The following is a 27,284-nucleotide window of genomic DNA, read 5'->3' as shown; positions in this document are numbered from 1 at the left end:
CCTGCACTCATCCTTGGTGGGCTTTCCTGAGGCCACAATGCTGAAGGTGAGGTGACAGCTGATGGTCTACTTGTATTGCATGTCTGATATTCTGCACAACCACTTGTCCAGCACCCCTCACTCACCCTAACTAAAACCTTTAAATCAAATAAAATGACAGTTCAATCTAAAATTACGTTTAAACCAGGACCAAACTCAAAGAAAACCAACCTGCCTTCTCCCTTGAAGCTTGCATTCATTAATATCTGCAGGCTTAGAACTAACCTAAATGATGTTGAATCATTTCTCTTAGTAAACACCCCGGATATCTTAGCATTAAGTGAAACTAACCTACACTCCTCCATTCCCTCTAATCACTTTAACATGCCTGGTTATCTTCCTCCCTGCCGTAAGGACTCAGACAGACATATGCATGGGCTTGGAGTATATATTTGTAACACCCTTCCCCTGACTAGAGAAACAAAAATAGAATCAGACGACCAGGCCTTTATGTGCTTCAGATTAAACATGCAACATAATATTAGCTACTTGTATTTTCTCTACCGCTTCCCCTCAACCCAGGACCGTATTCTAATAAATTTCTCTGATACCATGGTTACATTTCCAACACGTTTCCCAGACCAGCAAGATCAGCATGCCTCACTTCTAGACCTATTTCTGACCACAGTTCCCGGTGATTGTATAACGAATGTCCACAGCCCACTCGGGAACACTGATCACGTAATAATAGTAGAAATCACTCTTAATTCTCGGCCCAAAACTGAAGACCCACTGCTCAAAACAACGAGATATTATAAAATGGCTGATTGGAAGCCATCAGGGAACTCATCAGAGATGCCCCATGGGGAAATATCTTTTCTCTTCCAGCTAAACAGTGCGCAAATGAGACCACTGAATGGTTCAAAACTGCAATTGAAGCACGTGTTTCCACACGGAAATTCTATAGCAAGCCCCACTCTCCCCAATAGTTTACTTCTACTTGTGCAGCTACCATTGCTCAAAGGCAGCATACATACCACAGATTCAACCGGCATAAGTTCAGTTCAAACAGACAGAAGTTTATAGAAGCTAGAAGTAATTGTAAGAGAGAAATAGCGACAGCTAAGACAATACACCAGAAAACGCATCGAGGCACAGAAATTAGGAACTCGTGATTTTTGGAAAATCTACAACAGTGTAGTAAATAATGGGCAGTCAACGATTCCCCCACTGTCAAAAGATCACGGGGTTGTTTGCACAGCAACCGAGAAGGCTAACCTACTTGCCAGTCAGTTTGCCTCAAACTCCACATTGGACCCAGCACATCACTCCCTCCCTGACTTTCTTTTGCAAACAGACACCACACTAGATGACTTGAAAATCACCCCCTCCCAGGTACATGGTATCATAAAAAACCTAGACACTTCAAAAGCATGTGGACTCGATCTCATCTCGGCTGTGCTATTAAAAAAAATGCCCCGCTGAGGTTGCTCCAGTACTCTCCAAACTTTACAATAAATGCCTTAACAAATCTTGCTTTCCTGACTGCTGGAAAACCACTTCTGTAGTACTAGTTTTCAAGAATTCTAGCGAAAGAACTGACCCATTAAATTATCGCCCCATTAGCCTTCTCCAGCTTTTTACCAAAATATTTGAGTCCTTAATTAATCAAGCTCTAGTCAATCACCTTACAGCTGCTAAACTCCTGACCGACAATCAGTATGGATTTAGGTAAGCCCGTTCCACAGCAGATATCCTAACTGTAATCTCTGAACATATATGCCGTTCACTGGAAAAAACAGGGGAGGCTATAGTGGTAGCCCTCGATATATCTAAGGCTTTTTTTTTATCCTGTGGATATGACATGGTGGTCTTCTAAGGAAAATTAGATCATATGGTATCACTGGAAGAATACATAAAGTAATTAAATCCTTCTTAAGAGAAAAATTGAGGTTGTCCTTGACGGTCATAATCTAAACAATATGATATCCTCAGACCTTTATTATTCTTGATATTCATAAATGACCTCCATAATAAAATTGTTTCTAAGATGGGTATATTTGCTGATTACACCACTCCCTATAACAGGCACGAGGGGAAAACAAATGAACACATATCTAAGAAAATGGCAGAAACACTAGAGGATGACCTCAAATCTGTAGTGGAATGGGGACAAAAATGGATGGTCACATTCAATGCTGTTAAGACTAAGCTTGTTTCCTTCAATAATTATAAGAAACTTTTTCACTACCACCAATGGCAATGGCCAAGAACACATTACTCAAAAGTACTTCCTTTAAACTCCTTGGTCTAACATTTTCAGGGAACATGAACGGGAATAGATACATTGAGAGCATTGCCAAGGCTGCTGCAAAGCAAAGAAGGTGGGATTTTTCTACCGTGCTAGAAATCTACTTACGCCTGAAAGTATCCTGTACCTAAGGCCACCATTCACCCATGTATGGAGTACTGCTGTCACATTTGGGCTGGTGCATCTGCTACTTGTCTCTCACTGCTTGACAGGCTTCAAAAGAGAGTCGCCAACCTGATAGACCCTGGACTGTCATCTAAGCTTCAGCCTCTGTCCCATCAATCTAATGTTGCATCCCTCTGCCTGTTCTACAAGTACTTTAATGGCAAATGCTCTGACGAACTACAAGCGGTAGTACTCCCTCAACGTGAATACCCCAACAAACCCGACAAGCAGCTAAATCCCACCCCTTCACAGTAGAGATCCCTAGGTGTAAGAAAGCCTTCTACTCCAATAGTTTCTTTCCCAGAACTGTTAGACTTTGGAACTTTCTTCCGGGATTTTGCTCTCCCAACTGTACTGATATGCAGAAGTTCATGCGTAATGTGAACAAACTTCTTGCTACTCCTCTCCTTTCATAATACCCCAGCAACTTATGTCCCCGATAGTAGCATCCTACTTCAAAGTGGCACTGTGTCTTGTTTGGGGTGAAAATTGAAAAAAAAAAAAAAGCTATACTAAACATAGATTCCATGAATAAAGCTTCTTTTTTAAAACTGCCTGTGGAACTCTCTTCTGTTTGCCTGCTTTCCAGCTGACTACAATTTGGTTGCCTTCAAACCAATTTACCAAATTTCCACTAATGATTACAGCGATATTTTCCCATTGACTACTGTACATTCATTAACCCTTATCCTGAAGTGGCCTTCGGGCCTTTATAAGTGGTGACTCTTATGTAAAAAAAAAAAAAAAATTGCTCCAAATTTTCAAAGAGTCACTCATATTTATTTATTCCTTTTACATTTTTCATGAAATGATATAACTGTATGCTACCTGATTGATGTGAAGCATGAAGTATGGCCTAGTGTTGCCCATCCCCTAGTCCTGGGCACTTGTTTCACCCTAAGTATCAAAACCAGATGTACAAGAAGAACTAAAGAATATATTAATAATAAATAAGACCTGTTAATGAAAATGGAAATTTGAGATTTTCAGTCTCTCTTAACTCAGCTATTTAGGTTAGCTTACTAAGCATTTATATTAGTACTGGTAGTGCTGCTACTGATAAGGTCATTATTGAAAAATGTCCGTCTTCTACGGTTTAATTATTTAAAGAAACAAAATAGAAATATAATTTTTAAGAATATATACCAACGTTTCACATTTTCCCTCTCATAAAAGACTAATAAAATAGAATCAAACGATGAGTATTATTTATTAATTTTATTTATTGTGGACTTTTATCCTCATCTTTACTTATTTGTTTCATGACGTTTCGGCCAACTATTCCTCTGGCCTTTGTCAAGTGGTAACCGTGACGGGATAGATACTCTGAATCTCCTGACTGCATTCACTGCAATTAATGCCTTCCGAAGTTGTTATAGTCTCACCACGTTTTTGGCCGGCTTTGTGTAGGATTGAAACCGCTATCTTTAGACAATTCTCAGCTGAAACTGTAGAGATTCAACGTCTCTATCAACTGCACCACGGGCCCTGAAGGGCGATCATGGTTGAATTTTTTGGTCTTATAAATTCATGTTTATTTATTATTTATCTTCCATTGGTGAGACGACAACAACTATGGAAAGCAGTAATTGCAATGAATGCAGTCAGGAGATTCAGAGTATCTATCCCGTTGTGGTTACCACCTGACGAAGGCCAGAGGAACAGTTGGCTGAAACGTCATGAAACAACTAAGCAAAGATGAGGATAATAGTCCACAATAAATAAAATTAATAAATAATACTCATCTCAATAATGAATTCCAATTAAAATAATATATACTATTCGGCACGTACCCGACCATGGAAGATCAGATAATAAACATGAATGAGTGCAACCCCGGTCCAAAAAACCCCAAAAAACAAAACGGTTATCGACTGAATCTAATAAATGACAAGGTTAAACAATCTTGATTTCTTTTATTTTTACTTTGCAAAAAAGTATTTTATTAACTTTATTGAAAATTCCAATCATGTGAGTCCAAAGTTTCTTTTCCAAACTGTTTCCCTTCAGTAGTTCCTATTTACTTTTCTCAACAGCAGAGTTAGACACAAGGTTGCTTTTTTAATATGACGAAATCTAGATCCTCAAAAAATGGTACTCTGGATTTGGAAGGAAAAAATTGCCTCAGTCTAAAAGGATTTCTTTTTCACTGGTAAAGGACAAAACAGATGCTACACTTTGATCTGATCCCGACGGCAAAGTTTGTAGATTTGTTGGATGATCATTCATATATTTATTGTATGTGTATGAAGCAACATTAGTTATACTTCTGCACATAATTTAACAAATCCCTTTTGGCATATTTGATTGTTTTCTATTTTTTCCCAAAACATGGAAATTTATTTTTCATTTGAGGCATATCTTGACAAGAGGAATACGTTGGCAAATAGACTATGGGCCAGAGGCTAAAAAAGGGCTTAGTTTTTGAGTTGGTAGACATTTTATTCATATGAGAAAATTTCAAGTGTTTCTAGGAGTATTTTTCATACTGATTTCAAATCTGAAGAGATCTCCAGACTAAATGTGTGCACTGCTTGAGAAAAAGGGAGATAATACAGGGTGTGTCATTTACGGAAAAAGTCCATTTTCTTTTGGTGATTGAATGACTTTTCTTCATTTTGGACGGTCATTTACTTTTTGCTGTAATTTTCTCACACATGCACATTGACTGATAGACAAACCTTAATGCTTAGAAGAATTTTGACATATATATATACATATATATATATATATATATATATATATATATATATAAAAGAATATGATAAGAGTTTTTTTTAGTTATTTGGAAAAAAATTGTTATGAAAGAATACATTTAGAAAAGGAATTGACAAATAATTGATTGTTCTCTAATACTGAAAGCTTATCTTATCATTCATCATCCGAGGAGTCAGAATCTTCCATTTTACTGACCTACTGCATTTCATTATTTTTTTTTCAACTATATTAAAACAATCTACACACTGGCAAAGGTCGTTTCAGGGCAGTGTTTGATGAACACAAGAACAATGCTTGGGGTCACAGCTGTTCTTCTTACAGTTACACTTTACTAAATTGATTAATGTTGATGGAGTTTGGGAATGCTACTCCAATGATCAACTAGTGCTTTATCTTCACATTTCCAGGTTTGTTGGAGAAGAAGCATTAATATTAATGCGAAAACATTGTCGCCAAATAGCAGCCTGATAATTTGTTCTTTCCACATGTAATCGTAAACTATTTTGGCACGGTGGTAAAGTATTATCAAATTTTCCAATCATGTGAAAAATATTAGAACAGGTAATATTTACAGAAGAAATATTTCTCTGTCCAAACAGAGAGCACACAAATTTTTCTACTTGCTGGAACAAATTGTCAGTCAAATGCCAGTTGCAGCCCAACAGTGTGAAAGTTTGAAGAATTCCTGTGTTTCTTTCATCAATTCAAATGGTTTTATTTTCCCCTTTCCCTTAAAACTACTAACAGTGGCTCTTGAAATAACAGGTCCGCATTTCTCTGCTACTGATTTAATAGAGATCAAACAAGATGATCGACTGGTTTTAGTTGCCATATTTAAATCATTTTGTTGAGCAAAGAAGAAAAACATCCGTATCTGGATTCTTAATTATAATGAAAGAGAAATCAGTTGGTGCATGCTTTGGATGAAGCAAAAGAAGGTTATCTGCTTCTTCATGGTCAGTTGTTGATTCTGGCAAAGTGTTTGTGATTACTTCATTTGTATCGCTGTTAGGACACAGCATGAAACATCCTTGGCTAAATGACGCAATCACAGTTTTTCCATGAAATTCTTCTGTTGGCAATTTCTTTCAATGCATCAACATGAATAAAAGTAGAGATTCTTTATTGTCACCAGACATGAGGAATTTTTTAAATTGTACCGGTGTTTTTTTTTTTTCATTCAAAGCACATAACAAAGGGCTGGGTGTAATCAAACGGTGTCTTCTTTCATAGTCTTTAATACTCCATGGATTGTACTTATCACAGACAAAGTCGACTCTTGATGATATATAAAAAGAAGCAAGCTTAATTACATATCTAAAAATATAAATACTCAGCAAGCATCTCATAGATATAGACAGGAAGATATCTAGCGTAGTTCAAATGGTCATATGTAAGATACCAGAGGACCATTTCTGCTGCTGATTTAAGGTGAAGGACCCAATCTCCTGTTCTTGTAGCATGAATAAAATTTAAAAACAAATCTGCCATATTCAAGTAACTTATCCAAAATGCAAAAGTTGGAAATTGGCTGCATCTCTCTTGAATAAATATTGACAATTTGCTTTCAAACTCTTTAAAATCACTTGATGTGCAGAGATCTTGGAATTGTGTTTTGGGAAAAGCATTATGTAAATTTTTAGACAATTCAATGAATTTAGCTTTTCCTTCAGTTTGCATTTCAATAAAAGTAGATAGGAATTTCCTTCTTAAGGCTTTAGACATAATTTTTTTATAAGTGTGACACTTCGATTATAGTGTCTACCTTTCATAACTCCAGGTAGTGATCCTTGTGCCACTGTTCCGGCTTCAAGTAGAACGTCAGCTAGCCCCGAATCTTCAAATCGCTTTCGAATGACACTGAGAAACGCCATGCAGGTGTGGAACTCACGCAGTCTGACAACAGGTCTTTGCATATACATGGCATCATTCTAACGTAATTGCTGTGCTTTAGCATAAAATGCAAGATCAAATGTCAATACAATGCATTCAGTTTCAAGTTCATCAACAATTGCAAGACTTAAAAAATACTGCATTCATAGTACTTAGTTGAGTTAGGTTACAATTGACCACAGACAAATATCCAATATTGCTTTTTGGTGGTATTTGGTCCTGCAATAAAAGAATATTGAAATATTATATGCAGCACTGTGTTTTGTTTCACTGTTCACGTCTACTAATTTTTTTGTTGTGTATCTCAAGAAATTGGTATAGTTGATTTTACATGTAAGATGATATTTTAGCTCTGCAGCTACAGGATCTTTATCTCGTAACTGACAAAGTAGATCTTCATCATGTTTCAACTTTGCAGCCAATAAAATTTCATTTACAATGAGTTCACATCGTTGCAGGGGTTCCCTGGTGCGCCTTCCATCAATTTTATTTTTTTTATCTTTTCTTTGCCTTTTGCAAAATATGCATTTGCCTGGGGAAAACAGAGGAACAGCGAGTAGTTTGATCATCTTTCCCAAAGGTGAATTGACTAAAATTACTGCTCCTCAACCTTTTCTGACTGGGTTCAAGCTCTTCATCCCTTTCTGATGGTGCAGTGAATATTAAATTCGTTTCTGTAATGCTGCGTTTCTCAAAATTTTTTTAGCCTGTAACACGCCAGGATAGCTAGCATTTATTTATTTAATTGACAAATGATAAAAATGCTGTAAAAATAATGTAGATGTAAATAAATAGCAGATTATTTTAATAGCTGAGGAAATTTTAAGTATAATTTATTTCTACCTGGAATTATTTTAAAACAAATGCAAAACTCATGGCCATGAGATTTTATTCCAAAAATTGTATTAATCATGCTTAATTAATAAAAGAATTAAAAAAAAAAAAAAAAAAAACATGCACGCACACACATACATATTGTATCTTTATTCAAAATTAAATTTATTGACACAACACACGATTTGGTGAATTTTTAAACTAAGGGAGGTAAATATTGACCGAAAAGACATATTTACTAAATGATTACCTCCCTTACATGATTTTTTACGCTCAACTTTTGCAATAAAATAATCAAATTAAATTGCAAAATATAAAAAAATGCGCATCGTTCACCTGGAGATCTTTTTAGATTTAGACTCTACGACATCGAATCTCTCCGAATCAAGTGAATTTTTTTCATATAGTTTGTGCGTTGACGGAATGACATAAAAATTGGGGCTGGCCCATCGTCTAAAATAATGGGGGTAAAATATATCTACATTTGAAGTAACACGTTTTGTAAAAATAATAATTTCAAAAAATATTTCTTTAAAGATAAAAAGAATATAGTTTAGTAAAAAACTTTGTGATGACTTGCTTTTATGAAACATGTCAAAGTTAATTTGTGAATAAACTTCAATTGGAAGCAAATTTTAACATAAAGTTTAAGTTTTGATTAAAAAATCTTTGCATGAATTTGAAAAAAGGAAATTTTGTGGCCTGACTAGATACAGAGAGTATTGAAGAACAGCATGTTTAGTGTACTCGGTGACCTCTTGGAATGCGGTGTATTGAAACAAGCAGAAATTCAACATGCCCATTAGTGGAGAAAAAAATATAACTCTAATAAAGAACAACCTTCATTTTATAGCCACACGCACAACGTGCAGGTGGAGCCACTGTGCTTAGAGAAATGAACCTAATTATGCCCTTAAGTCGGCATAGACCCAAGACTTGGCAACCATTTTAACTTTTTACTTTTTGATTATCATTCACTCTTTCTCTTTCCCTTGTTTAACGTTTTCTGCTGCCAAAGTTCGTTTTGGCAAAAGAAAAGAGGTAGAAGATTATCTTGCCACTTGGTGAATGCAGGGATAATTATTAACTTCAATTCGTGTTTAGGGGCCTAAATTTTAATTATATGAAATCTAATTAATTTAATGAAGAACTTTTGCCTGAAATTATTTGATATCAAAGACTTGAGATAAAATTGCATTATATTCTAAAAAAAAGAGAGAGAGGGGGACTTGGAAAGAAAAACGGTATATAACTGGGGAAAGTTTTATACATCTTTATTGGACCCACCCATGGAGTGTGTTCTTGTTAAAATTATGACAGGTCATAAAATATTTGTAAAATCTGAAAAGATAAGTCAAAAAATTTAATTTACAATTTTACATCTTCTTTTTCTTTCAAAATAAAAACTTAATTTTTCTTACATTTCTTTTCTGATTTATACAAAAATAAGGACTAGCAGCCACACAATTTTCACTTTATTAAGTAAAATGTAATTTTTTTTCTGTTTATGGATATAAAATGCAAATGCTACAATATTATGCCTCCACCAATGTATACCACCTTTGCATTTCTCATAAAATTTTATGCGTGTGATATTTTTGATTTAAATATTGAAATTTATTTTCAGTTGCATTTCTGAATAAATTTATTGATATCATTAGGTGTATCTATTTTAAAAGATGTTCATTTCAACTTGTATATTTAATCTTCTTAACATTAGAATATGAATTGTTTTTTCTTTCATGAATCAAAATGAAAATATTTGATTTTCTCATTTCAGATTCGATTAGTGACTGCAAGCGAATTTTATGATGTCCTCATCACTTATGAGGTTCTTGATGAAGATTGCCTTGAAGAATGTATGCAACTCATTGGAGACACAAAATGGTGAGTTATTCCTGCATCTTACAAGATTTTAAGCCATTTCAAGATATGAACACTTGATGGCATTCATAAAAAGAAAAATTATATTTTTATTTGGAATCAATTGCATGTTCCTTATTTCAGACAAAATGTGTTAAAACTCAGACTTTGTTCATTCTTTCTGGGTAATGCAATGACTTGTCTATGGTGATATGTGTTGTAAGTCACCGATACATAAAATCAACTTTTAATCAGTATTTTTTTTGAAGACAGACATTATATAGACAAGAAGAAGGTCAAGTAGACAAGGGGTTTAATCAAAATATTGTTGTGATCACTATATATAATCGGAAAGAAAGGTGTTTAATTAATTAAAATATGGTCCTGATCACTATAATCGGAAAGGAAGGTGTTTAATTAATTAAAATATATTTGTGATCACTATATATAATCGGAAAGAAAGGTGTTTAATTAATTAAAATATGGTCCTGATCACTATAATCGGAAAGGAAGGTGTTTAATTAATCAAAATATAGTTGTGATCACTATATATAATCGGAAAGAAAGGTGTTTAATTAATTAAAATATGGTCCTGATCACTATAATCGGAAAGGAAGGTGTTTAATTAATTAAAATATATTTGTGATCACTATATATAATCGGAAAGAAAGGTGTTTAATTAATAAAAATATTGTTGTGATCACTATATATAATCGGAAAGAAAGGTGTTTAATTAATTAAAATATGTTTGTGATCACTATATATAATCGCAAAGGAAGGTGTTTAATTCATTAAAATATATTTGTGATCACTATATATAATCGGAAAGGAAGGTGTTTAATTAATCAAAATATTGTTGTGATCACTATATATAATCGGAAAGGAAGGTGTTTAATTAATTAAAATATATTTGTGATCACTATATATAATCGGAAAGAAAAGAGAGCATAGCACAATGCTTTTGATAGTTTTATTAATTCATATTTAGTTGCTTTTCTGTGTCTCTTTGCTTTACCCGAGGCCGCTCTTCTCCCCTCTATAATGTCACTTCCCCTGGCTTCATTCCATACTTTTATTTCCATACTTTTGATTATTAGTTACTTAACCTTTTGAATTCTACAACTTTTGATTGTTAGTGACTTAACCTTTTGAACTCTACAACTTTTGATTTTTTGTTACTTAACCTTTTAACTTCTAAAACTAGACTTTTTCTCTTTGAGTTTCCCCAATTTATTTCTACTTGCTTTTCATCCATTAATAAACATATGAGCTTGAATGCACTTAGACTCCAAGTTACAATATTAATAAAGTTCATCTGATGACATGGATGGTGTGTGCAAAAGAATTTTATAAAGATGTATTGTTAAATTTTGAATCTTATTAAAACCTAAAACAAAACAAATTTTACTCATGAACCTACAATTGAAATTTACTATTATTATAATTGTTGATTATTAATGTTATAATTTTTGATTATTGATGTTATAATTGTTTATTACATATTCATCAACAATTATAATATTAGTTTACAATTTGGATAATAAAAATCAATAACTATGATGTTAATAATCAGCAATTATAATATTAATAATCAGCAATTATAATATTAATAATCAGCAATTATAATATTAATAATCAACAATTGTAATATTAATAATCAACAATTGTAATATTAATAATCAACAATTATAATATTAATAATCAACAATTATAATATTAATATTCAACAATTATGACATTAATAATCAACAATTATAATATTAATAATCAACAATTATGCCATTAATAATCAAAAATTATAACATTAATAATCAACAATTATGACATTAATAATCAACAATTATAATATTAATAATCAACAACTATAACATTAATAATCTACAACTATAACATTAATAATCAACAATTATAACATTAATAATCAACAATTATGACATTAATAATCAAAAATTATAACATTAATAATCAAAAATTATGACATTAATAATCAAAAATTATAACATTAATAATCAACAATTATGACATTAATAATCAACAATTATGACATTAATAATCAACAATTATGACATTAATAATCAACAATTATAATATTAATAATCAACAATTATAACATTAATAATCAACAACTATAACATTAATAATCAACAATTATGACATTAATAATCAACAATTATAACATTAATAATCAACAATTATAATATTAATAATCAACAACTATAACATTAATAATCAACAACTATAACATTAATAATCAACAATTATAACATTAATAATCAACAACTATAACATTAATAATCAACAATTATGACATTAATAATCAACAATTATGACATTAATAATCAACAATTATGACATTAATAATCAACAATTATGACATTAATAATCAACAATTATGACATTAATAATCAACAATTATAACATTAATAATCAACAATTATAACATTAATAATCAACAATTATGACATTAATAATCAACAATTATGACATTAATAATCAACAATTATGACATTAATAATCAACAATTATGACATTAATAATCAACAATTATAACATTAATAATCAACAATTATAACATTAATAATCAACAATTATAATATTAATAATCAACAATTATAATATTAATAATCAACAATTATGACATTAATAATCAACAATTATGACATTAATAATCAACAATTATGACATTAATAATCAACAATTATGACATTAATAATCAACAATTATAATATTAATAATCAACAATTATAACATTAATAATCAACAATTATAATATTAATAATCAACAATTATAATATTAATAATCAACAATTATGACATTAATAATCAACAATTATGACATTAATAATCAACAATTATGACATTAATAATCAACAATTATAACATTAATAATCAACAATTATAACATTAATAATCAACAATTATGACATTAATAATCAACAATTATGACATTAATAATCAACAATTATGACATTAATAATCAACAATTATGACATTAATAATCAACAATTATGACATTAATAATCAACAATTATAACATTAATAATCAACAATTATGACATTAATAATCAACAATTATGACATTAATAATCAACAATTATGACATTAATAATCAACAATTATAACATTAATAATCAACAATTATAACATTAATAATCAACAATTATGACATTAATAATCAACAATTATGACATTAATAATCAACAATTATGACATTAATAATCAACAATTATAACATTAATAATCAACAATTATAACATTAATAATCAACAATTATAATATTAATAATCAACAATTATAATATTAATAATCAACAATTATAACATTAATAATCAACAACTATAACATTAATAATCAACAATTATAACATTAATAATCAACAATTATAACATTAATAATCAACAATTATAATATTAATAATCAACAATTATGACATTAATAATCAACAATTATGACATTAATAATCAACAATTATAATATTAATAATCAACAATTATAATATTAATAATCAACAATTATGACATTAATAATCAACAATTATGACATTAATAATCAACAATTATGACATTAATAATCAACAATTATAATATTAATAATCAACAACTATAACATTAATAATCTACAACTATAACATTAATAATCTACAACTATAACATTAATAATCAACAATAATAACATTAATAATCAACAATTATAACATTAATAATCAAAAATTATAACATTAATAATCAACAATTATGACATTAATAATCAACAATTATGACATTAATAATCAACAATTATAACATTAATAATCAACAATTATGACATTAATAATCAACAATTATGACATTAATAATCAACAATTATAACATTAATAATCAACAATTATGACATTAATAATCAACAATTATCACATTAATAATCAACAATTATAACATTAATAATCAAAAATTATAACATTAATAATCAACAATTATGACATTAATAATCAACAATTATAACATTAATAATCAACAATTATGACATTAATAATCAACAATTATGACATTAATAATCAACAATTATAACATTAATAATCAACAATTATGACATTAATAATCAACAATTATCACATTAATAATCAACAATTATAACATTAATAATCAACAATTATGACATTAATAATAAAATAATTATGACATTAATAATCAACAATTGTGACATTAATAATCAACAATTATAACATTAATAATCAACAATTATAATATTAATAATCAACAATTATGACATTAATAATCAACAATTATAACATTAATAATCAACAATTATAATATTAATAATCAACAATTATAATATTAATAATCAACAATTATAATATTAATAATCAACAATTATAACATTAATAATCAACAATTATAATATTAATAATCAACAATTATAATATTAATAATCAACAATTATGACATTAATAATCAACAATTATAACATTAATAATCAACAATTATAACATTAATAATCAACAATTATAATATTAATAATCAACAATTATAATATTAATAATCAACAATTATAATATTAATAATCAACAATTATAACATTAATAATCAACAATTATAACATTAATAATCAACAATTATAATATTAATAATCAACAATTATGACATTAATAATCAACAATTATAACATTAATAATCAACAATTATAATATTAATAATCAACAATTATAATATTAATAATCAACAATTATAATATTAATAATCAACAATTATAACATTAATAATCAACAATTATAATATTAATAATCAACAATTATAATATTAATAATCAGCAATTATAATATTAATAATCAACAATTATACTATTAATAATCAACAATTATACTATTAATAATCAACAATTATAACATTAGTAATCAACAATTATAACATTAATAATCAACAATTATAATATTAATAATCAAAAATTATAACATTAATAATCAATAAGTATAACATTAATAATCAACAATTATAATATTAATAATCAACAATTATAATATTAATAATCAACAATTATGATATTAATAATCAACAATTATGACATTAATAATCAACAATTATGACATTAATAATCAACAATTATAATATTAATAATCAACAATTATGACATTAATAATCAACAATTATAATATTAATGATCAACAATTATGACATTAATAATCAACAATTATAATATTAATAATCAACAATTATAATATTAATAATCAACAATTATGATATTAATAATCAACAATTATAATATTAATAATCAACAATTATAATATTAATAATCAACAATTATAACATTAATAATCAACAATTATAATATTAATAATCAACAATTATAATATTAATAATCAACAATTATAATATTAATAATCAACAATTATAATATTAATAATCAACAATTATAATATTAATAATCAACAATTATGATATTAATAATCAACAATTATAATATTAATAATCAACAATTATAATATTAATGATCAACAATTATAATATTAATAATCAACAATTATAATATTAATAATCAACAATTATAATATTAATAATCAACAATTATGACATTAATAATCAACAATTATAACATTAATAATCAACAATTATAATATTAATAATCAACAATTATAATATTAATAATCAACAATTATAATATTAATAATCAACAATTATAATATTAATAATCAACAATTATAATATTAATAATCAACAATTATAATATTAATAATCAACAATTATAATATTAATAATCAACAATTATAATATTAATGATCAACAATTATGACATTAATAATCAACAATTATAATATTAATAATCAACAATTATAATATTAATAATCAACAATTATGACATTAATAATCAACAATTATAATATTAATAATCAACAACTATAATATTAATAATCAACAATTATAATATTAATAATCAACAATTATAATATTAATAATCAACAATTATAATATTAATAATCAACAATTATGATATTAATAATCAACAATTATAATATTAATAATCAACAATTATAATATTAATGATCAACAATTATGACATTAATAATCAACAATTATAATATTAATAATCAACAATTATAATATTAATAATCAACAATTATGACATTAATAATCAACAATTATAATATTAATAATCAACAACTATAATATTAATAATCAACAATTATAATATTAATAATCAACAATTATAATATTAATAATCAACAATTATAATATTAATAATCAACAATTATAACATTAATAATCAACAACTATAATATTAATATTCAACAATTATGACATTAATAATCAACAATTATAATATTAATAATCAACAACTATAATATTAATAATCAACAATTATAATATTAATAATCAACAATTATAATATTAATAATCAACAATTATAACATTAATAATCAACAACTATAATATTAATAATCAACAATTATGACATTAATAATCAACAATTATAACATTAATAATCAACAATTATGACATTAATAATCAACAATTATAATATTAATAATCAACAATTATAACATTAATAATCAACAATTATGATATTAATAATCAGCAATTATGATATTAATAATCAACAATTATAATATTAATAATCGACAATTATAATATTAATAATCAACAATTATAATATTAATAATCAACAATTATAATATTAATAATCAACAATTATAATATTAATAATCAACAATTATAATATTAATAATCAATAATTATAACATAACATAATTTATAAATATTAAAATATGAATAATCAACTATAATATTAATAATTAATCAACAACTATAACATTAATAATCAACAATTATAACATTAGTCATCAAATAATCAAAAATTATGAACATAATAATCAACAATTTTTATATCAACAATAATAATATTGAAAATTAGTAATTGTGATGTTAATAATCAACAACTATATCAGCAACTATAATATCAATATAAACAATTATGAAATTGATAATCTACAATTATAAAATTAATAACAAACAACTATAAAATTAATATTTCAACAATTGTAATATTAATATTCAGCAATTGTAATAATAAATTTTTTTATTCAATTTTCGCCCCAAACAAGGCATAGTGCCACTTTGAAGTAGAGGGCTACTATCGGGGACATAAGTTGCAGGGATATTATGAAGAGAGAGGAGTAGCAAGATGTCTGTTCACGTTACACTTCTGCATGTCAGTACAGTTGGGAAAGCAGAATCCTGGAAGGGAGTTCCAAAGTTTAGTAGTTCTGGGGAAGAAACTATTGGAGTAGAATGCTTTCTTACACCTAGGGATCTCTACTGTGAAGGGGTTGGATTTAGCTGCTTGTCAGGTTTGTTGGTGGTATTCATGTCGAGGGGGTACAAGTGATTGTAATTTATCAGAGCATTCACCATTAAAGTACTTGTAGAACAGGCAGAGGGATGCAACATTTCGTTGATGGGTCAAAGGCTGAAGCCTAGATGACAGTTCAGGATCTATCACGTTAGTGACTCTCTTTTGAACCCTGTCTAGGAGTGAGAGACAAGTAGAAGATGCACCAGCCCAAATGTGACAGCAGTACTCCATACATGGGTGAATGGTGGCCTTATAGAAGTATAGGATACTTTTAGGTAGAAGTAGTTTTCTAGCATGGTAAAGAGAGCCCACTTTCTTTGTAGCAGCCTTGGCGATGCTCTCAATATATCTATTCCAGTTCATGTTCCTTGTAAATGTTAGGCTGAGGAGTTAAAGGAAGTACTTTTGGGTAATGTGTTCTTGGCCATTGCTATTGGTGGTAGAGAAGGTTTCTTATAATTATTGAAGGAAACAAGCTTAGTCTTAACAGCATTGAATGTGACCATCCATTTTTTGTCCTCATTCCACTACAGATTTGAGGTCATCCTCTAGTGTTTCTGCCATTTCCTTAGATATGTGTTCATTTGTTTTCTCCTTGTGCCTGTTATCGGTAGTAGCGTCATCAGTAAATATACCCCCATCTCAGAAACAATTTTATTAGGGAGCTCATTTATGAATATCAGGAATAATAAATGTCCAAGGATAGACCCCTGAGGTACTTCTGCATTTATATCATATTGTTTAGACATACAACCGTCGAGGATAACCTGGATTTTTCTCTTACTTAAGAAGGATTTAATTATATTATGTATTCTTCCAGTGATACCATATGATTTAATTTCCCTTAGAAAACCACCATGCCATACTAGTGTGGCATCTATCCGCAAAGGAAAGTCAGGGAGGGAGTGGTGTGCCAGGTTCAATCTGGAGTTTGAGGCAAACTGACTAACAAGCAGGTTTGCCTTCTCTGTTGCGTGCAGACAACTTCATGATTGTTTGATAGTGGAGAAATCGTTGACTTGTAGATTTTCCAAATTTACAATTGTAATAATAATAACTAGCAGGACCCGTGGAAATTCCACGGTAGTTAAAATCTTTTAAAACACATCAGTAAGAAATTCCTTATTGCTATATTACAAAAATGAACGTATGGAAGCAAGTAGAACAAACAAAGAACTTTAGTTTAAACTTTTATTGAAGGTCAATGCAATCGTAACTGATGCTGTTGATATTGTCAGGAAGTGCTGGTGATGATTGAGGCGGTGACAGGGACATCGATCAGCTGCTTGGAGTGAGAATAGTGGTCAGTCAGTTGTTTAATATTTCAGGACATTTTGGATTACACGTGTGAGTAATGAATAGGTCACAGAAAACTGCCATTGCATCTTGATAAAGCTGTTGTAGGTTCCTAGGATTTCCTGTAAATGTAGATGGTAAAATAACTGGTACACCAGAATAACCATCTTCATTCCTTGCTAAATGATCCATTAAGCCAGAATATTGAGCAGCTCTTGGTTTACTTTGATAGCTTGTAATGAAGTTAAATAAGCAACCGTCAACTTTTACATATGCAATAGACTTTTCTATTTATTTTGAATTTTATTCAATGAAGATTTGGAAATTCACAAATATTTTTTAAGTCGAATTATTGATATAGATTTCAATTAAATAAAATATACTGTAAATCTTTTAATAAGGAATAAATATTTATTTAAATCATAATTATTGAAACAAAGTATTTTACTCCATAAAAAAACGGTTATGGGGAGAAGGGTTAACTATTTTGAACCTTCACCTAAATAACGATTTAATGAAAAAAATGTTTAAAATGTTCTTGTATCTGTTTTATAATTTTTGTTAAATAAGAAAAATCAATAACTTTGATAGCATTATTGTAAGAATCATGCTGAAAGCCATTCTTAATATGGGGAGGGGGGTTAACTATTCTGAAACTACACTTAACAATGTAAAAAAATAAGGAAAAATATATGTATGAAAAATAAATATTTCTTCAGTTAAATAAAATATACTGTAAATCTTTTAATAAGGAATAAATATTTATTTAAACCATAATTATTGAAACAAAGTATTTTACTCCATAAAAAAAACGGTTATGGGGAGAAGGGTTAACTATTTTGAACCTTCACCTAAATAGCGATTTAATGAAAAAAAAATTTAATGGTCTTGTATCTTTTTTTAATAATTTGTTTTAAAATAAGGAAAAAAAAATCTTTGATACCGCTATTGTAAGAATCATGCTGAAAGCCATTCTTAATATGGGGGAGGGGGGGTTAAACTATTCTGAAACTTCATCTAACAATGTAATAAAAATAATGGAAAAATTCTTTAGTTAAATAAAATATACTGAAAATCTTTAAATAGGAAATAAATATTTCTTTAAATAAATTAAATCGTAAGTAAAGAAACAAAGTGTTTTATTTGATATTAAAAAAAAATTGTTGTGTCCATTTTTTATAGTATTTAAATATGTATGCTCTGTCGGTATGTATGCTCTGTCGCTGCAAGAAAGGTGGGCTCTCTCTACCGTGCTAGAAAACTACTAACACCCGAAAGTATCCTGTACCTCTATAAAGCCACCATTCGCCCATGTATGGAGTATTGCTGCCACATCTGGGCTGGTGCATCTGCTACTAGTCTCTCGCTCCTTGACAAGGTTCAAAAGAGAGTCGCAAACCTGATAGGCCCTGAACTGGCATCTAAGCTTCAGCCTCTGTCCCATTGACGAAATGTTGCATCCCTCTGCCTTTTCTACAAGTATTTTAGTGGTGAATGCTCTGACGAACTGCAATCACTTGTGCCCCCACGACGTGAGCACCCTCGACAAACCCGACAGGCTGCTAAATCCCACCCCCACACTGTAGAGATCCCTAGATGTAAAAGATCTTTTTACTCCAATAGTTTCTTCCCCAGAACCGCTAGACTCTGAAATTCCATTCCAGGTCCCTGCTTCCCCAACAGTACTGACGTACAGAAGTTCAAGTGTAACGTGAACCGACATCTTGCTGCCCAAATCCCTACATAGTACCCCAGTAGTTGTTGCCCCTGATAGTAGCCCCCTACACCAAAGTGGCAATTTGCCTTGTTTGGGGTGAAAATGTAATAAAAAAAGAAAAAAAAAAAGAAGAAGCAAAATAAAACGAACAAAACATAATAACTATGTAAACAACATGAAGATGTATAAATGTTACAAAATTACTCGATTCGGCATTAAATAACACAAAAAAGAATTGATATGCCGTAAAACAAAAACAAAACAGAACAAGACGTAAAATATGTTTTGACTCTGTGTTACTCAGTGTATTTGCGAATGGTGACTTTGGTGATTTATTTAATAAAGTCATTCTTGACTTTTGTAACATTTATTTCTAAACATATTTTTTGTTATGTAAGGCTCACTCAAAAGTAAAAAAAAAAAAAAAAAGATAAAGTGGCACAGTAAAAAAACAAAACAAAAAAAAACGAACTCGTTGCGTTAAATGTAAAAAATATATTTATTACTGAATAAAATAGAATAAGCGTTCCGTACTACAGAAGACATTGTTAAAAATGTAAGTAAAATACTATACTATTTAAACTGTGGAACGATACCTTCTATGCATAATTGTCTTTAAAATAATCCGGAACCATAAATAGACAGTTCATATATATATATATATATATATATATATATATATATATTTTTTTTTTTTTTGTTCGGGAAGTTTTGGGAAATAAAAGGGTTTAATGATTTTTAACTAATAAAGATTGAACAATAAAGGGAGATAATTCACATTAATTAATGTTTGCGATGATAATGACGTGTTTCATTAATTAATGTTTGCGATGATGATGACGTGACACCGTACGGACAAGCATATTAATATATAGATTTACAATTATAATATTAATAATCAACAACTAGAATATTAATGGTGTAATAATGTTGGATTCACAGTAAAAATCAATGGTTTGGTTTGGGTTTCAATAAGAATCAAAATTCAAGCTTTGATTATTAATCAATCATAGTTGTTGATTATTAATCAATCAACAACTATGAATTAGTAATTTAACTTTTCCGTCATTAGAAAAAAACTTTTTTATTGATTTAATTTTTATTTGTTTATAAATGTATAATAATTTTCAAGTTGCAATTTTTTATTTTTATTTTTTTGTAAGGGATCAACCAGTGTCTGAACTCCGCCCAATTCGAAACCGACTTTGTGAAATAATGGGTGTTCCAGTTCCAATGATAAAAGTAAGACTTTCTGCAAACTTTTTTTTACTATGTTGCATCAAATCTATGAAACTATGTTGAGCAAATTTATAAAACTGTGTGTTGCTTCACGAGGGAAGAGAGAACAGAAAAACAACATCACATGTGGCAGCACAATCCCAAATAATTTCGCCCACGTGACCTGACAAATCCTGAACCACTCTGTCAATTCAGACCCGAACACCTCTGTTGATTCGATACAACACGATTCCCAACAACACTGTCGATTCAAACCCGAATACCTCTGTTGATTTGACATAACACGACACGATCCTGAAGAACACTGTCGATTCGGGCCCAAACACCCCTGACAGTTCAACACGACACAATCCCGAACAACTCCATTAATTCGAATTTGAACACTTCCAATGATTTGACACAATCCCAAATGCAATGATTCAAAACAAGTTACCAGAGCAACCTTGGGAGTTACTCGCCAAATGATTGATATTGGCTATTTTTTTGTAGCCTTTGGACAGACATGTTTTCGCTGTAAGTAGGCCCAACTTGGTCATTGGCATTCAATTCTTGAACACTTCTGTGCATACTCGTCACACTCTACCTTAATCTTGAGATTACACAAATGACTATGCTGGCTGCTTTTTCCTGGTACTTTGCCATAATGGTACAAGCCCAGGAACTTTCTCGGTGGTGTTTTCATTTGTCGCATCATTGAACTCTTCCTGCTCTGTATCCTTGTATGCATCATCTTCTGAGGAGCTTTTCTTCATGAGGCTTTGTCATTTGATGAGAGAATTTCATCATTGATTAAGCAATCATGTCGGCATGCTAGGCACACATTGTTTATGTGGCATGGTGTTCCATCAACTGAGACTGAGTGTTGACTATTGATTTTCATCACCATACCTGTGCTGAACTGCATCGTACATCTTCCCCGCAGATTCTTCACCAAAGCAGTATTTCCGTCCTTGTACGAATTAGCAACTGCATTGTCGAACACCATCACTTCATCCATACTCTTGACACAGATCCTATACATGTATAGTACATTTGCAGGTGCAGTCATGGCCGTCTGGTCGTCTTTAGGCGTAACGTTGTGCCAGTACACATTGTTCTTGCCCAAATGTGCTTTATTATGTGATGGGACCTCGATTATTCCAAGCTAGAAGAGGATCTCGCACTTCATCATCCCGTTGTCATTGTGTTTACCCTTTGTTTTACAAACACCGTGGCGACACATAACCAGCCACACACTGGGAAATGGCCAGTTGATTTCCCACACACTGAAAATACAATTTGATGAGCAAGTCTATCGGAGACTACTGGAAGGTCACTTCCACGTTGCCATAACAGTTTTGCCTGCTCTTCCTGAACACGTAATCCCAATACGTATGAGCCCACTCTCAGCTGTTCTCAAGTCTTGCTTGCCAGACCAAACTTCTCCAAATGTTCTTTGACATGGGTTACATATTGTCAATATAAGATGTAGCTATGTTTATGACTTCGTCCTGGCTGTGGACGACATTAACAATAGCCCGGATTATTAAAGGGGTGATATTGAGCACAAATCCGAGGGGAGTAAGACAATATTGTTGCCCCTTGATCTGGAATGGCCAAGAGATTTGTCAACATGTACTTGCAAATAGGCTTGATGTAGGTCTAGCACTGCAACGTTTGGTCTTTGCTGTCGCCATTCACTCAATTTTTGCAAGCAAACATCCGCGTTGGCCATATGCAAGTCCATGTACTCATTTAGCTCCCAATAATCCATAATGGGCTAAAATTTCTGTTTGTTCTCCTGCACAACAGCCATGAGGGGGATTAGATCTTTTGGGGGGCCCAGTTCATCTTCTGGATATGGCAGCAGCCAGCTGTTATCGACCCATATCAGCAGTTCACAATCATATTCTTCATGAATTTGTGCTAGGGCTGGATACTCTGCAAGTCTATTCAACGTAATTGGAGGTTGGTTACCAACCCATTTCCACGATGCAGTTCACTTCCGAGTGTTCTTTTCCTACTCTGCAGAAAAATCAGACTTGGTAATGGTGATAGCAGCAAAATTGGTTTTACTGAAATATGGAAAAGTTACTTCATTGGCACGAGACACAGCTTCTCCAAAGCAACAAACAAATCCAAGTAAATATCCATCCACAACTAAGACTTCTGTGTTAATCAGTTTTTTTACACCAATGTTAACTTGCACGACTCCTATTCCACAGCAGCTAAGTATGTTTCCATCTGCTGTGAGCATAGGGATCACTTTCCTCATCCATTTCTTACAACACGATTTGCAGACTAGGGTACTGCATGTATCCAGTATCCATTAGAGTTGTACATGGTATTGATGCGAACATTTACAACCGGCAATGCACCATTTACAACCGGCAATGCACCATTTACAACCGGCAATGCACCATTTACAACCGGCAATGCACCATTTACAACCGGCAATGCACCATTTACAACCGGCAATGCACCATTTACAACCGGCAATGCACCATTTACAACCGGCAATGCACCATTTACAACCGGCAATGCACCATTTACAACCGGCAATGCACCATTTACAACCGGCAATGCACCATTTACAACAGCTTGGGAGATGAGATTGCTGCTGAATTCTCATCTTCCCTACTTGTTTCCTGGACAAAATCGAGCAATGTGCCCAAGCCGCTGACATCGATAGCACATGATATTTCTTTGGGGCTTGACACTAGCACCTCTGACTCCTTCACTATCCAGTAAACAATCACTTGCCCTATGATTGGGTCCATTACAATTATAACATCTTCAGGAAATATCCATCATGTGTGACAGATCTAGATTATCCATCTGGAAGGATGCTCGTAATAGTCCTTCTGCATGTTCGGTCAGTCCAGCAATGAATGCACGTTGCAGGCATTGATCTGATACACTGCCAAACAGGACCGCAAACCTGCATAGTTCTGCCAAAAATACATCACTTGGTTGAAAACTGCTTCCATGCAGTGAAGGGATTTAAAGCAAAGACTGTGTGCAGCATTTTCTTGACACAATCAAAATAAACACACTTTTCCTCACTTGATTGCTACACAACATAAACACCGCCTGACAAGCACATCGGAATGACACACTCAATGCACTTCACCCCACTCGACTGACATATCAGTTCAGCTTTTTCCAGGCACTCCACTATTAACTGTCTGGATTCACTACTATCAAATACTGGCATAAGCTTTGGGTTGAAGGCCATAGTGGCCAAAATAGCTTGTTGCTTCACGAGGGAAGAGAGAACAAAACAAAAATATCACACGTTGCAGCACAGTCCCGAACAATTCTGTCCATGCGACCCGACACGATCCTGAACCACTCCATCAATTCAAACCCAAACACCTCTGTTGATTTAATATGACACAATCTCAAAAAACACTGTTCTATGCAACTATGTGAAGTAAATCTGTGAAAATATATCTATGTAAATATGTTGAGCAAATCCATAAAATTATATTAATCAAGTCTATGCAAATATGTTTATTTAGTTCTGCTTTTTATTTACTGAACTTAGTAACTACAGTTGGTCATTATTATGCAAATCGCAAACTTCAACATGAACTCAATGAAGATTTTTTGCTAGATTGTGAACACTCAATACTGACTTCAAATTAAAGCTTAACGGAATTGCTTTGATAGTTTCAATGTGTTATTGGATTGATTCTAAAATCACCAAATATTCATCAAAACTAATAAGAGACTAAATAATCGATACATTTTCTGCTCATCAATCTAATGATGCCTCACTACATAATATTTATCTATATCATTAAATTATTTCATATCATCCATGTCAGTTTTCATTCACTCTTTCTTAAATATATGCTATGATTTTAAACAATTTTATTTAATTCAACAGCCAACGTATACAACAATAAGCATCTTCTCAAAGGAAAAAGGATAGGCATATCTATTTTTGTCATAAAATAAAGAAATTTAAACTATTTTCGGGATTTAAATTTCAACATTTCAGGAGATATCGGTTTTATTTCAGAACATTTTTTGAATATCAAATATTCCTTCATTGAATTATCATTTCAAATATGTCTTACAAGAAATTAAGAAAAAAGGCAAAAGAGTACAAGAGATTAAATGTAATAGATATAGCTAATATTTAATATGATAATAATATGCTTATTAAATAAACCAGCTAATAAATTACTTTTATTATTAACATATTTTTTAAATTCTTAATTAGCTAGCGAATTAGTTAGAAAGTGAAATATATTGTTATTTCCCTTAAATATAGTTATCAATTACTATTTTTATTTGTAAAAAAAATCCTGACTCATAATTCTTATGTATTCATTCGTATAAGTTTCGTCTAAATGTCTCCAAATATTATGTTTCTTTTAGTATCTGACTGTACATTATTCGTTTTGTATTCTATTGTAATTATATTGTAAATCCCAAGAATTGAAATGGCACTTATTTTAATTGCAGCTTACAACAAATGGTGACCAATGACTGATGTTGGCCAAATCCTCACTGTTAAAGAGAAAATTCTTTGCATGCTCAGCTGACGTGTTTAGCCATTGATCCTGATCTGACCAATCAATTGCCCAAATCTCCTGACATTGTTGATGTCATGCATGTATTCCAATCATTTTAAAAAGTGGCTTTTGGCTGAGCATTCTTAAACAACCTATCCAGTTATTTATACATAAACGTTTAATCTTTGGTAAAGGTTAATTTTGTCTGTTCAAAATGAATTTATATCTTTGACATTATTATTCTATAATTGTCAAATTCCAGTATTTTACAGACACTAAGAAGAAGAAGAAGGAGGAGGAGGTTGTGTTTTATAACAATGAAGAAACTTTTTCAAAGCAAATCATGAAGTGGAAAAACATTGTACCATGGCGTTCTACATCAGTTATATAGAAGGCCAGACATTTAATAAACTATTATGAATAAAAGATTTTCTCACATCTGATTCCAAAATATATTTATTACAGACACACACACACACACACACACACACCATTGTTTAAATATATAAAGTATGAATATGATTTACATTCATTTCAACACAAACATAATGCAATATACACAAGAATTTGAATGTGTTAATATACATTAATAAGTGATTGGATCTCTATAATTCCAGGTGACATCATTATTCACCAAACAGCAATATAGGATTAATTATAATCTTAACACAAACAAACATTTGTTTTATGTTTTTTAATTTCCCGTCCTAAATAAACTAATCTTTGTTTACAAATTCTAATCTTCTAATCTATTTGTTTTATCATAATAGTTTAATCACATCTGTGGTGAATCTGTTGATTGAATAAAAAATATTTTCACACTTAAAACTTATTTTGGGTTGGTGAGATCCATTTCACAATTATTAGCTTATTTTGCTCGCGAGAAAACATGAAAAGGTTTAGACATGCCAATACAAAATTGGATACAAATTAAAAACTTTTAGTTTTAGATACTACTTCTTTGGAGTAGAATATTTTTCATTGCAGCATACTTCTGAGGTCTGCAAACAGCCAGTAGTCACTGGAGATCTGGAGAATATGTTGGATGCAGATGCAACCCAAAATGCAATTGATGTAGTTTTGCCTTTGTTGTGATTGACTTGTTACACAATGCATTGTTGCATTGTTTTGGTTAAAGTGCTCTATTTTTCTTTTGGTGATTTCTTCCTTCAAAAAATGTTATAATAGTCATTATTGGTGGTTGTTATTTTCTCAGCGTAATCAATGAACAAAATACCTTGTACATCCCAAAAGACAGAGGCCAAAACTTTTCCGGTTATATTTGAATTTTTCTTATATTTACATTGGGAAATAAGTTTGCTCTTAAGTGGATACTTTGGGGAGGGGTGATTATACTTATAACTTCAGATATACAGAGGTCACAAGACTTAGAACCTGGAGTGTAAGATTTTGACTTTTTAAGAATAACTCAATTTAT

At 30.4% G+C, this 27,284-nt stretch overlaps 1 protein-coding gene across 1 annotated transcript in view; it reads left to right on the top strand.

Annotated features, from left to right (window-relative positions):
* The window catches only part of LOC145252668 (tubulin-specific chaperone D-like), a gene marked incomplete in the record, with an annotated part of 249,915 nt that extends 223,626 nt beyond the window's left edge, over positions 1–26,289 (top strand). Inside the window, 3 exon segments of the mRNA XM_080112451.1 lie at positions 9,681–9,787; positions 21,263–21,341; positions 25,797–26,289. Coding sequence (XP_079968577.1) covers positions 9,681–9,787; positions 21,263–21,341; positions 25,797–25,820 — 210 coding nt within the window.
* Between the last annotated feature and the right edge of the window lie 995 nt (positions 26,290–27,284).

This window comes from Euprymna scolopes, chromosome 29, assembly GCF_053919585.1.
Source record: "Euprymna scolopes isolate OS-2025 chromosome 29, ASM5391958v1, whole genome shotgun sequence".
Classification (NCBI taxonomy): Eukaryota; Metazoa; Mollusca; class Cephalopoda; order Sepiida; family Sepiolidae; genus Euprymna; species Euprymna scolopes.
The sequence above is the reverse complement of the archived record's forward strand: the minus strand, read 5'-3'. Positions and strand labels throughout refer to the sequence as shown.